A 15250-nucleotide genomic window follows, 5' to 3' on the forward strand; every position below is an offset into this window, starting at 1 on the left:
ACATCATAAGGACATGTAAATCGTATTACATGTAATTACACATTTTGATGTTATACATCCTCTCCAACTACAAACATGAAAACTAAAGAAAGAAGAAGACAAAAGAGAATTGAAACAATCCTGGGAATTGTTCTGAAGGGCCTTGTACTTGGCGATGCTATCCCAGATGATCACAAGATCGGGTGTTCCTATATTTCATGCCACTGCATTCACCTTGATAATCATGGTGTTGCATCTTTTGATAGCCTCTGACTCTCTTTGATGAATTATCCTGTTGTTATTTGAAATCTTAATGTGATCAAGTTTTTTCTTGTTCAAGTTGTCATGAATTCTCCTTTGTATATCAACACAAATTAGAGTCTTTGACACTTTGAAAACCTTCTCGATGATGTTTGGATGTAAACTTGGAACAACTTTTCCACTAGGATCTGCAATATTTTTTTCTTTTTTTTGAAGCAAAGTGTTTGGTGCATTCCTGCACGAACTCAGGTTCTTCAACAACCATTGGGAAAATGAAGATCAAATGAATTACTACTTCTTGAGAATCGAAGCATGTCTTCTTGATGAGATATCTCTATTCTTTGAAGAAGTTTTGACATATCTTAAAAAGAGCACTACAACATGATGACAGAGACATCTTCCAATAAGACTGGATCCATGAAGACTTTGGGATTTGAGTTACAATGACAAATCAATGAGGGATGAGTGCTAGAAGTATGGATTAGATACTTTTCGAACACATATGATGGCTGGAATTGAACTGGAAAACATATGTATTTGGACGGAAAGGGCCAAAGTCAGACTTGGAAAGATGGATTGCATGTGGGCAATGATGGGCTTTCGTAGTTATGGCCAAGAATGCAAGTTGGGATGCATATGGATGTATTCAAATGACGACTTTGGTGTTTAAAAGTGTGACCTTTCATCAAAATCAGGTTCTTTAGATGCAATCACATGTAAAGTGATTTACATGCAATCATGACTTGATGTTATCATGTAATTAGGTTCAAAGGATGAGATTACATGTAAGTGGGTTTGGACTATAGGTTTATATGTAAATGCATATGAAAGATGGAATTATGTGTAAATGCGGATGGAAGATGAGACTACATGTAATCGCATGTGGGGAATGAGATGCAACATGCTGTGACATGTAATGATGGATGTGGAATGAAATGATGCACTTGCATGAAATGGTGGAAGGTGGAGTGCAGTGAAATGTGCTCAAGTTCTTGGGAAAGAACTTGCAACTTCTTCCCAAAGAAGAAAAACGAGAAAAGAAGCAAACAAACAATGAAAATAAGCACAAGAAAAGATGTACCTTTGGTTTTAGATTGAAACATGTCAACAAGCAAGTTGTTTTCAAGTGCAATTTGAATTTGGAGTTTAGGGAAAATTCAAAAGTGTGAAAATGAGAGTTTTTATCATATTTAAAAGCAAAATGCACTTTTCATGGCATATATATGAACAAGTGTGCAACATCAAGTTAAAATGTGCATCAAAATAGCAAGATAAGCATGAATTAGTAAGCAAGATTGAAAATGTCCACTTACTTGGAGATCAAAGAGCCAAAATAGCAAGTTTTAACGACTTGAAGATCAATTCTCCCTCAAATCCAGATTTACAAACAACTATTTGACTTCCTCCACGGTTGCAAATAATAAATGATTAATGAGCATTCAATGGTCGAATTTGGCATGAGAATGCCAAAAATGTGCTCTCCAAAGGCAATAGCATGCATTATAACTCAAAAACAACCTCTATTGATCCAAATGTATGGGCTGGAAATACCATTTTTGGGTGTTTTTAACAAAAATGTGCCCTTTTTGTGCAAACATTTGGGCCTTTTTTGAAAAAAACGTGGCCAAAAAATGCATGTATTTGAGTCGTTTTTTAGTTGGGAATGTAAAAACGTCTTCCCCAAATGCATATACATGGATCCAAATGCAAAAACGTGACTCCAAAATGCTAAAACGTGGATAAAAACCCAAAATTTTGGGCAGTTTTCCCAAAAATTTGATTCATAGAAGGCATGAAATGAAGCATTTTTGACATCTAAAGGCAAAAACATGTTTTTCAATAGCAAATATATGAATCAAATCCTCAAAACGACTTCTATTTGAGCCAAAACGTAATCAAAATTGCCCCAAGTCTAGGCATCTTTCACCAAAATGTGGCTCAAAAATGCAAAAATCTGAGTCATTTTTGTCTTGGATATGGAAAATCATGACCCCCAAATGCTTGTGTATGCATTAAAAATCAGAAATGACCCCCTTGTGATGGATTTCAAGCCATTATATGGGTAGATCTAAGCATTTTTTTATGGAAAACATGTTCTTGGAGGAAGAAAACATGAAGCTTTTTTGCCCTTGAATCTTCAAATTTGGGTTCACCTTTTGCAAATGCATGAAATACATGGAAAACTCATTCTCTAGGAGAGATTACATGTTTTAAAATACACATCTTTTGTTTTTTTCATGCCAAATGCATTCTTGAGGAGTGTTTGCATGTTTTAAAATATGCATTTGGTCAAAAACACACTCGGGGTGCTATTACACATTTTAAAAATATGTCATATACTGTCAAGGTGCAGAACACACTCTTGGAGGAGCATTGCATATTTTAAAAATATGAAATTGATAAGCCATTTAGTGCAAAACACACTCTAGAAGGGGGATTGGACATTATAAAAACTTCAATATGCATTGCTCACTCTAGAAGGCTTATTGCATATTTTAAGTTTAAAGGCATTTACATGCCTTTAGTTCAAAAATGCATTCTCTAAGAGCATTTGCATATTTTACATGCAAATGGGTCAAAAGACATGTTTGCACAACTTAAGTCATCAATTAAGCACATGTTTAATTGATTTTTGAAGAAATATCACGTAATTGGGTCAGAAAACATATCTACACTATATAGTTTAATATATAATGTGCAAATATTATTCAAAAAGTTAATTTTTACTAAGATGTTTTGAATTAAAACTCAAAAATTAAATCAAACTATATAGTTAATATAGTCACTTAAGTGAAAATTTTAAAAAGCAACTCAAAATGAAAATACAACATAAAGTGTATTATATTCACTCAAGTGATAAAGTAACTTAAATACATAACATAAAGTGGATTTATGTTATATTTTTCAAAAAGTAAATGTCAACTTTAAAATATAACATAATTTTTTAAATCATGCAGTTACAACTGGGGAGTCTACTTTTTAGGCACTAAAATGATCGTATCTTTTGACTGCCAAGTCCGATTGAGCTCTAGTATAGACCAAATTGAAAGAAATGATTTGGGCAAAACCAAAAGACCAAAAGCTAACAAACACACTAAAAAATGAGGAAAAGACCATTGAAGGCTTCAAAAATCAAGCATAGGCTCAACAAATAGAAAAACTAAAATGACTTGACGAAAACCTTCAGTAAAAGGATTTATTATAACAATTGAGGTTGATTGGTCAATCAATATTATCCAATTAAATAACGAACTAACTCAAAGAAATGTAAAACCAAGTTGAAAAAGTTTCATACTATTACTTGCATTTTGTCATCGACAAAATGCAGGACAACAGAGTTAAAAAATCCCATACTAGTGGTGGTCAGCAAGTTAAGGAGTGTTGAATGCCGAATGTCAAAGGCAAGATCTATGGTTGAGATTCATGCGCCGCTATTTTATTAGCATAAAATGGTTGACCTCTATAAGTCCACTTTTGCACCTAACAAGTAACCAATCGTCAAACTAGAGCTTCTAGGCAATGGATCGATGTATTATGTTTTTATTGGTTGTCGACTATTGTAGCTTACTAGCTTTAATTCCTCTAATGCTCAAATTCATCAACAACTAGTTCGCACCACCAAAGTGAATATGTGAAAGCATTTACAACATCAAATGCACCACTAAAGCCCAATTTCAAGCACAACTTATCTCACATGAGCTTGCAAATATAATCTTTGCTAGTGTAAATCAAATTTTCCACTCACTAAGCTTGGAATCATTGAATTTGGGGTTTCTAGTAAGGTGAATCGAGTTTTGTATGTTATTGATTTTCATGAGCCTTGATTTCAATTTTTGCAATATGTTGCCTTGAATATGAATTCTTGAACTTTATCACTATAATTAAATCCATTAGAACATCCCTAGGGCAAAACTAAAGTTGAATTTTGAACCCTTAGCATAGTGATTGTCTCCTTGGTAAGCCCTAATTGTTGAATTTCATCATGGTTGAGCCTTCTACCTCTCAAGCTTAAAGGAAATACAATGATTTTGTAATAGCTCAACTCTTAGGGCCCTCTAAATCTTAGAAGAAAGCCAAAGCTGAGTTCTGAACCCCTAGCATTGTGATTGTTTCCTTGGTAAGCTCTAATTGTTGAATTCCATCATGTTTAAGCCTTCTAGCTCCCAAGCTAAATGGGAATACAATGATGATGTAATTGCCCAACTCCTAGGGTCCTTTAAATCTTAGAAGAGAGCCAAAGCTAGAAGTAAATTAGATTAGTTCCTCATAGATTTCCATGCAAAGTGTACCCTATTATTGATCCTTGGGCATTCAATTTGTAGAGGAAGTGCTACAATAAGAAGAATGATGATATTCTAATAAGTAATATATGGGATTTGAATGTAAGGAGACTTTGTTTGCCCTTGGGTTCATCAATGTTGACCTTATGTTGGCCCTAGCTAAGAGATACAAAGTGGATACTAGGGAAATTTGGGTAGATGAAGGAGGTAGACCAGTCATCATAAGCAAGAAAACTATTGAAGATACCTCCATGTTGGACAAATTTATGAAATGGGCATTTGATGATAGTGAATTGGCTAAGGAATTCAAGGAGCACCATCACTTGTATACGGGTGAAATACTACTCTTCAAGCTCAGACATTTGAGTAGTGATGGAAAAGCCCCAACTCCAAGGGACCAACCTCCTTACAATATAAACCTATAATCAAGATACTTTACCTACTATGCTTTGTGTAAATAATATGGTGTGGATGCAAAACCAATCATCCCAAATTGGATGCTAATTATATGTATGGATGTTCAAACTAGAGACTGCCATAGGGCCTTTAACCATGCAAGTGTACCAGTAGAGAAGCAACATTTGGCATTGGTTTGTTTGAAGGGGAACCATTCCACCCATTTTACCTACAATTTAATTCTCGTACACTTGTTGTTGTTCAATGGTCTCAAGGACTAGCATGAAGACCTTGGTGTTAAACCGCAAGTTGAAGGTCAATATGTTCTTGTCCAAGAGTGGACATATCTATGAGATATGCATTGTGAAGAGTCTTGCTCTATTATGTTTGAAAACCTTTTTGTTAGAAAGCTAATAGGTTTGTTACAAGGAAATTTATCATGGGGACTAGGTGAAAGGGCATATGAGTTTTGTGAGGTCTAAGGACCTTGACCTAGAGAATGGTATTGATCATAATTGGTGATCCTTGTTCTATTCGAAGGACAACACCATTGTTAGGGTCTTTGGAAATATTGCAATCCCAAGGGTTCTTTCAATCATAGTGCTGAATAGAATTTCCCTTTTCATGTTATGCATCAATTGTTTGAAGCTAAGGTTGCTATTGGAGGATCTCATAAAAAAGTGCCTTTTTTCCCATCACAAGTTCTAATTCAAGGAGAATATTATTTTCAGAAGAAAAAAGGGTTTGAAGTCTTGAACAATAGACTTAGTAAGAATAATCTTCCTCTAGCCAAATATAGGTTTTTATGATTTTTTATGTTTTGTTCAAAGTATTTTAGAAAAAAAGGTTTCTAATCATGAGTGGGGTGAAGATGAAGATTTAATTAGGAATGTATAAGATTATTAGGAGGTGTGAAAACTGAAAGAAAGGTGGTATAGATTTATGTATTATGAAAATTTGGAGAATAATGACATGTCCTTCGCTTTTTCTTGGAAGAGTCTTTTGATTTCAAAAACTAGAATGTGATCCATCTTTGGTACATCTAGAGATGTCGATCAAATGCCTTTAATCCATGAGCAATCAAGATGAAGGTTACAATCTGGATTGCCTAAGTCACCTCCTATTGAGGTAGGGTCAAAATTAACCTTCTTCTCCACCATCTATTGGTTGTCTAGTTGGTGAATCCTCTCCACCAATGATCCCAATGGGAGCTTACTCATTTTGTTTAAATCTTCCAATTAGAATTTGGCTTTGTAGTGCCCATTGTGAAATTATTTTAAGTTTGCCTTGTCTCTTAATGCTTAATATTATAATGAATTTATTATTTGGCTTTTTGAGAGGGAATATATCTTGGTTGAGGTGCAAGGAAACCATCAATGAGGTTGCCCATATGTATTTATGGTGTCAAGGGCTGATTTTTTGATAGACTCTACATTGTATCCTTATCCAAGGATTGTGATGTATATATTTACTGATCTGAAATGCAAGATATTAATGATTTAAAGTTGACATTCCTTTTTCTTGAATACTTATGCTGACCCGTTCAAGCAAGTATCTTGTTGTTCCTGTCAAGTTATCCTATAGAAGAAATGAGAACTAAAGTGTTTATATATTTAGATGATCCCAATATACGGCTATATATCATATGCTAAGCTGTATAATTAGGAGCATGTTGTTGGTAAATTCTATATTGTAGACGTGGGTGGAATAGTATCCGAACGGGCGTGTGATGATTGAGTCACCCCTTCGGGAAAGTATATGTACACTGTCCGAAAGGGACTTTGGATCATCATTGTAATCAAGCATATTGAATATATAGTATCTTTTGCATACATGCGAATGATAAAAGGAATACTTTTCTGTTACATACTCTTGTTTGTTGTCCGAATGCATTAATAAACCGTTTACCCTGTACAGTAAACATTTGGCACCATTGCTAGACAAATTTTGAACGAAGAAATGTTATGAAGATTAATGGCGAATCTGCTTAACAAGGATATGAACAAGGTAAAAGACAAGGATGAAATACGCACAACACAAGAAGTTTTAATTTTAGCATAGTAGGCAGAACGCAGAGGAAAGCTTCAACAGATTGCCGATGGACACCGAGGGGGTGAAGGGGCACAGACAGAGGGAGTGCACTCACTTAGTAGGTTGAGGAGTACCGAGGAATTGCTGGAGGAGACTTGATAGCGATTGAATTTGGTGGAAGAAACAAGGGAGGAGTTCATTAACCTATATACACCGAGGGTAAAGCAGCCGAATGGAAGGGAAGCAACTTGCACGGCTCGAAGTGCCGAGGGAGCACGAGCGTGGAGTGAACTCTTCGTTCTCGATACACCCGACGAAAGGATACATGAAGAGAATCGAACAACTGCATTTGAGGAAGACCTTTTCTCACCAAGTAACGCGATTGTCGGTAGTAGGATGGTTGTCCGAAGCAGCACAGTTGTATAGAACAACACGGGTGTGCAGGACGTGGGTGTTGTGCAGAACAATGCGGGTACTCGGAACAGTGCGGGTACTTAGAATAGCACGGGTACTTTGAACAACGTAGTTGCTCAGAACAACGCGGGTGCTTAACACGTACCTCAAAATCAAAAGAAAGTAGCGATGGCAGGACCCAAGGAGAAATTGCCTAAGTTTAATGGTGATAGAACGACAGATCCGATCAGACATTGCAAGACGTGGGAAACCATATGGACAACAAATGGCATGATGGATGAGGATGATTGTGTCAGACAGTTCCCACTGACCCTATGGGGTGTGGCAATTGATTGGTTTGCGGACGTCGACCCTTAGAATTTGACTACATGAGCGAATGTTAGAAAAGAGTTCATAGCGGAGTTCCGATTGCTATGGGATGATAATGAAATAATAGTGGAGATATATAGCACTAAGCAAGGAAAGAATGAAACAATCTGGGCCTATGCTAGATGACTAAAAGAACTGGTTGGGAAGATGAAAAGTGAATCGGCAGACGGATTGAAGAAACGATGGTTTGTGGAGGGGCTACGGCCGGCTCTGAAAAAGAAGATGAAGATTGTACCACTTGTGTCGTACACTGATGCGTATAATTGTGCAATGGATTTGGAAAGCGAACAGAAGACAAGTAAGAAGAAAAAGCATAAGTCGTCGGATTCAGACGATTTGTCATCTGAAAGTAGCAGTAGTGACGAAGAATTGAACAAGAAAGTTTGTGTATTACAGAAAGATATGCTCAGAATGATGAAAGAATTTAAGAATTTGAAAAAGAATCCAGACACAGTGATGGGAGAATTGTAGTGCACAGATTGTAAAGAAGATGGCCATACAAAGGGCTCATGCCCAAAGAAACAGTTTTGTGACATCTGCTAGGTTGTGGGACATTCCCTAAAGGAGTGTCTGTTTAACATGAAATCAAAAGGGCACCAGTAGGTGTTACTATTGCGTAAGCATTGATGCAGCTTTGGGAGGATATTGCAACAATAATAGACACAGAAGGGGTGGCAATAACAACTATAGTAACAATGGAGGTTGGAGTCGAATACAGTATGACGCGAGTGGACGGCCGATGATTTAGTGGTGTGCATGCAATCTCTGGGGCCACTTTGCTAGAGACTGTACTACGAAGGAGATGTTGTAGCTACTATGCAGATGGTGTGGTCCAGGGGACCACGAAGATTCAAAATGCCCAAAGCAAGGCGTAAATCTATTAAGCATTGAAACATGTGATGAAAAGGTCCTGGCAGTCACATGGGAGCAGACGAAGAAAGCAAAATACCCTAATGCAGAAGAAGAGAAGGAGAGGCTACAAAAAGCACGAACAAAGTTGGAGAGGCAGATGAAAATAGAAAAATTACAAGTAAAAGACACTAATGAGACTTTGAAAAGGAACTTAGCGGAACAAAACATGATAAGACAGATAATGCAAGCAGAAGTTCCTATTAAATTAAATGACATTCTCACGATGTCACAGTTGTGAACGACTATTATGAATATGACACAACCCCCGAGAGTGACGGAGGAAGTAGGAAGAGACAGTAAGGGAACAACGGCAACAGACCCGATGCTACTGGTACTTAGGATAGAAAGGCATCCGATAGTAGTTGAGATGGGCATTTTGGGCACTGTACTGACAGATACAATTGTAGATGGAGGATCAAGCGTGAAAGTGTTACTAGAAGATATTTGGAAAAGGCTAGGACAACCCACGCTATGGCTACCTACCTTCCAGTTACTCACGATAGATCAGCATGGGATAAAACCATTGGGAACTTTGATGGCACTGCCGATAACGATTGGAACACAACCATTTTTACTAGATTTTGTCATCATCCCACTGAAGAGAAGAGGGTATGACGCCATCCTTGGACGGGGGTGGTTGGTGTAGGCAATAGTAAAACATGATTGGAAACGAAACACTCTATCCATGGAATGCGGAGGCAGAAGTTTCATAATTGATTTGCATACACAAATGGTAGGGGAAGAGGCAACGTTGTCAGACTCAAGGCGAAAGCGAGAGTGATAACGAAGGAAAAAAGAGGATGGAACCAAATGAAGAAGGGGTGTTGAGATTGGAAGGAGGGTCGACAGATGATGACCTAGATAAGGTGAATGGACTGCTACACTGGCAGATGGAAGGTTACAATCTCTTTCCGAGTTGCAATATGTTGGGTGTCAAGGAAGAAAAAGAAGGCAATGAGTTTCCAGAGGAGTATAGTGAACTGAAAGAGGGAGAAGTGCAAGTGGATGAAACACTGGCCCGTACGTTCAATGAAGATAGACCAATGAAGTATGAAGAGCCTGTGGTGAAAATAATGAACTTGGGTGATGAGGAAAATCCAAAAAACATTCTTGTAGGAGATGATTGGAACCCAGTTTTGAAAGCGGCAACACAAAATATTTATGGAGTACAAGGATGTCTTCGCTTGGATGTATAAAGACTTAAAAGGAGTGCCACCAGAGCTATGTGTCCACTGGATACCATTGATCAAAGGTGCAGTACCCGTATGAAAATGGCCGTATTGAATGAATAAAAACTATGCGGCACAGGTCACGGAAGAAATCGATAGGATGCTGGAGGCAGGAATCATTTTCGGAGTGCAGACAAGTGAGTGGGTATCACCGATTGTGAAATCCTTGAAAAAGGACACAACACAGATAAGAATATGTAGACTTCCAATGTCTAAACACGGTAACAATTAAAGACCCATTCCCAATACCATTTACGGATAGCATCTTGGAGGAAGTAGCAGGGCATGAGATTTATTCATTCATGGACGAATTCTTGGGGTACAACCAGATATCCATCACTGAGGAAGACAAATTAAAAATGACATTCATTGAGGAAGATGGAGTATATGCATATAACAGGATGTTGTTCAGATTGTGCAATGCCTCGGCGACATTTCAAAGGATTATCTTACATATATTTGATAAAATGTTTGTTGGAAGTTTTAAAGCATTCCTAGATGACTGGTCAATCTTTAGCGAAGAGGATAAACACATAATGGCACTCAGAGAATGCATGGAGAGGTGCAAACGAGCATGATTAAGCATTGAACCCAAAGAAGTGCAGGTTTATGGTGCCACAGGGAAAGCTGCTCAGACACACAGTTTGTAAAGCAGGATTGAAGACGGATCCGGACAAGGTCCGTGTAATCTTGGAGATGCCACCCTCGACGAATGTATCGGAAGTAAAGTCATTTTTTGGGCACATTGGTTATTATCGGAGATTTATTAAAAACTTTGCAGAAGTTTCTTACCTGCTGAACAAACTCACCTGCAAGGGTGTACCTTACAGATGGGAAGCTGGACAAAATGAAGCTTTTGAGGGATTGAAAACAAGATTGGCCACGGCTTTGATTCTGGCCTATCTGAATTTGGACAAAGAATTTCATGTTAATGTAGATGCATCGAATTATGCCATTGGAGCAACATTGGCGCAGACAGGTGACCATGGATTGGACCATCTAGTGTATTATGCAAGTAGATTGTTATCGAAGGTAGAGAAAAACTATAGTACGGTGGAGCGAGAGGCGTTAGGGATGGTGTACGCAGTGCAAAAGTTCAAATATTACTTGTTGGCCATGCCATTCATATTCTACATAGATCATCAGGCACTGCTATACTTGGTGAATAAGCCGATTATTCAAGGAAGAATAAGTCAATGGTTGCTATTATTACAAGAGTTCACATTTAAGATTGTGGTGTGGCGAGGGAAAAGTCATGTAAGTGCAGATCATCTATCGAGAATAAAATTGGGGGAGCCACCAGAGGGAGTTAATGTTTCAGATGCACAACTATTTCATGTTATAGTACTACCATCCCGGTACACACGTTTTGGAGAATATCTATCAACGGGATAGTTTTCGAGTGAAATGCCACCAAATGAGAGAAGGAAATTGGTACTGAGGAGCCGAACATTTCAATTAATCAACGGGCTATTATACAAAATGGGACTTGATTAGATTCTAAGGTAGTGTGTCCTAGAGGAGGAAATTCCAAGGTACTAAAGGAAGCCCATGAAAGACTGGCAAGACGACACATGGGGCCAGACACAACTGCGCGAAAGATACTCCTGGCAGGACTATGGTGGCCAACCGTACACAACGATGCCAAGGAGTGGGTCGTTGCATGCGACACATGTCAGCGAGCCGAGAAACCATTAAAGAGGGACTTCATGCCTTTGAATCCCTCGCACGCACAGTAACTCTTTGAAAGATGGGGATTGGACTTCGTCGGACCTCTGAAGGTGAGCAAAACTAGAACGTGCCGATACATTGTGGTAGCGACAAAGTACCTGACTAAGTGGGTGGAGGCACACACACTATTGGATAACATGGCAGTAAGCGCAACAAGATTCATTTATGAACAAATCATCACTAAGTACAACATTCCATTGCAATTGACAAGTGATCTGGGAGGACACTTTGTCAATCATGTCATCCGATTGCTCACTATTGAATTTAAAATCTATCATTCATTGTTGAGCCCGTACTATCCAAGAGCCAACGGACAAGCGGAAGCCACGAACAAGATTCTGGTTGGAGTGATTTATAAATCCTGTGTAGTTGAGGGAAAAGATTGGGAAGAAAAGTTACCATCAGCCCTATGGGCATACCGTACTTCATATAAGGTAACTACAGGACATACTCCGTTTTAGCTAATGTACGGACAGGAGGTAGTGGTACCAACAGAATTCATGGTACCAAGTTTGAGGATAGCAATTGAGAACAAGTTGGGTGACATGGAAAGCTTAAGGGAGAGATTGTACAACTTGAACAAACTTGATGAGCAACAGCTATAGGCACAATGGGCCATCAAAGTTACACAAAACAGGCGGAAGGCATAGCATGATAAACACTTAAAATTAAACAAGTTTCAATCAGGCTAGTTAGTGTTGAAGTATAATGGATGGAATGAAATCAAACTTGGAAAGTTCAAAGTTAAATGGCTCGGACCGTACAAGATATGGGAAGTTGGCGATAAGGGGGCAATCAAGTTATGGACAGGAAAGAAATACCAGATGCAATGAATGGGTTGAAGTTAAAATATATCACGAGAGAAACATTTCTCCGCCGACAAACACTTGAGAAAGAAAAGAACGACTGTAAATACTGTATATATGTAAATACTGCACATATGTAAGATAAGTAAAGGTAGATAAAAGACAGAGTTGAACATAATTTTTGAGTGCCACTACAAAGTAATAAAGTAATAAAAGATCAGAGTGTTAAAAGAGTACGGAAGTAATACATTGGGAACATAATTGTTAAATTAAACAAACTAGTCACCACCGTATAGTGGTCAATAACAGAAATAGTGGAAAGTTGGTACTGTACGGCATTGGAGAGCAAGTTAAAAACCTTGTACGATGTACAGTTGGTAAAATATTGAAACGTACGGTCTATATGGAACATGCACAAATATTAGTAACTGTACGGCTAAAGGAGGTAACACTAAAGCACGTAAACAAAAGTATAAAAGACCGTATGGTGTACGACAATAAGGAAGGCAGAATAAGAGACTATATACTGGACAGTGACTGGAAAAGAGACAGAGAGCGAAGACTATAAGGTACTAAGAAGACTGCAGGGGTTGTATGATGTATGATAAAGATAAAGAGAACCAAAAGGGAGCACAGTAAAGACCGTACGGTGTATGGTGAAAGGGAACCAAAAGGCAAGCCATAAGACGTGTTGAAGACTGTACGGTGTATGGTGAAGAGGAGAAACTAGTGACGACAATCTAAAGCAGGAAAAGAAGATTGCGAAAGTAAAAAAAGGACCATACAGTTGGGGGATTGCGAAAGTAAAAAAGGACTGTATGGCCGACAGTTGTGGAGGTGAAAAATAAAATCATACAGCTAGAAGCAAGGTGGAGAAGAAGCCCATACGATTGAAGGAAGGGAAAAAACACATCACTGTACACCCAGGAGGAGATTGCATGGTCCAAACACTCATCGCATTACCAGAGCTTGTACAAGTATTAGAGGAAAGAGCCTTGGCTGTACGGCCCTACGAACGATAAGATATATCAGCAATGCAAGATACCAATGATTTAAAGTTGACATTCCTTTTTCTTGAATACTTATGCTAACGCGTTCAAGCAAGGATCTTGTTGTTCCCGTCAAGTTATCCTATAGAAGAAATGAGAACTAAAGTGTTTATATATTTAGATGATCCCAATAAACGACTATATCTCCTATGCTGAGTTGTATAATTAGGAGTAGATGGTATACTGATCTGTATAATAAATCTTTCCTTTCCTTTTGATCATTGAGATTGAAGAGGATAAATCAAATGTCTTATACCTGAGTAAAGGAATGAAGATCCATGTCATTGGGACGTGTGTCAACATTACATCTTTTCGATTAATAACTATTGTGTAACAGTTCTATTTGTTGTTATTACTTGCATCCCTTCTAAATGATAATTGTTGGGCACTAAATCAACTTTATTCCTTTGTCGACATAAGCCTTATTATACGTTGTTGGTTAGTTGTGGATCATATCTTGCTTATAATGGCGTCTCTAGAGAAGCTGATATATTTTTTGTATGGGAAGTTGCCATTCGAATCCCTCCTCATTGCCGACACAACCGGTCTGAATCCATGTTCGTTGTATTAGATAGCTACCACTCTTGTAGGGAGTTTTTCTATGTTCTTCATTCAGGCATAAGTCATGCTAGGTTGTCGATTAAGTCAACAGATATTAATTACTATTTATTATCTTTTATATTATAATTATACTAAGATTTATTTTATGATATTATTTTATCTAATATTATATTATACTTATATTAATATCATTTTAATAATATGTTATTATATTAAGATTATAATATATCATTTAATTCTATCTTAATGATATATCATATCATTGTCTTATTGATTATAATAATATATTTAATTATTATATTATATTAATAATAGATTTTTCAATATTTATACTGTAATCTTGTTCTATTATTATTAGTTTTGTAATTATTTTTATATCATAATATAATTCTTATAATCATTTATTATTAGTAGGTTCTATTCAGGAAGGGTTCATGACAACCTAGCCCTACTTATTCACCTCCTCTACCAAGCTATGAGGCATCTCCTTCTCCTCCTACAACTTCACAACTGCCTCGTGTGATTATTCTTCCACCTCTTAGGTCTTTCATTGCTGTATTTTCAGAGAAACCAATGGAAGCCCCTTCCTCCTTAGGATCACAATAACTAATTGTTCTTGAGAGCCCAAGAGTTATAGGCTTGCAATTTTGTATGGGGGTGAAGATGACATATTTGTTGCATGGGAAGTTGCCATTTGAACCCCTCTTCATTGCCGACATTACTTATTTGAATCCCTATTCGTTCGATTCGACATGGACCATTTTTGCAAGGAGCTTTTTTGTGTTTCTTTATTTGGACAAAAGTCATGCCAGGTTGTCAACTAAGTTGACAAATACTTATTATTTTTTATTATCTTGTATATTATAATTAGATTAGTATTTATTTTATGATATTATGATATTATTTTATTATTTTATTATATATATATATATATATATATATATATATATCTTAAGGTAAGTGCTATCATTGTAATGTCCCGATTTTTGCCAACATTGGAGTTTGAGAGATTAGCCTATTATTGTGACCCTCGTAGGCTAATTATTGTGGACAAAGGGTCTTCTGAGGTAGTGGCTTGGCTTGGGAGGGTTTTATCTTCTCCACAATTCAGTAATTTGCTGGTTGGTCTTCGTTTGGCTTAGATTGGATTTCATTTGGGCTTAGTTTTGTGTACTTACTATTTGTGGCAGATTGGGTGTTGATTGAGATGGACCCTTTCTATTTTTGGAAAG

At 37.4% G+C, this 15250-nt stretch overlaps 1 protein-coding gene and 1 long non-coding RNA gene across 3 annotated transcripts in view; one reads left to right on the forward strand and one right to left on the reverse strand.

Moving 5' to 3' along the window:
- The window catches only part of LOC149557916 (uncharacterized), a 30499-nt gene extending 22904 nt beyond the window's left edge, over window positions 1-7595 (reverse strand). Inside the window, exon 1 of the mRNA XM_089786086.1 lies at window positions 7318-7595. Coding sequence (XP_089642212.1) covers window positions 7318-7595 — 278 coding nt within the window. The remainder of the gene's footprint in view (window positions 1-7317) is intronic.
- LOC149557915 (uncharacterized) overlaps window positions 1-15250 on the forward strand; it is a 145734-nt gene that overhangs the window by 59576 nt on the left and 70908 nt on the right. The gene's annotated exons all lie outside the window — the stretch shown is intronic.

This window comes from Cupressus sempervirens, chromosome 5, assembly GCF_028749045.1.
Source record: "Cupressus sempervirens isolate cs-2001-9-10 chromosome 5, ASM2874904v1, whole genome shotgun sequence".
Classification (NCBI taxonomy): Eukaryota; Viridiplantae; Streptophyta; class Pinopsida; order Cupressales; family Cupressaceae; genus Cupressus; species Cupressus sempervirens.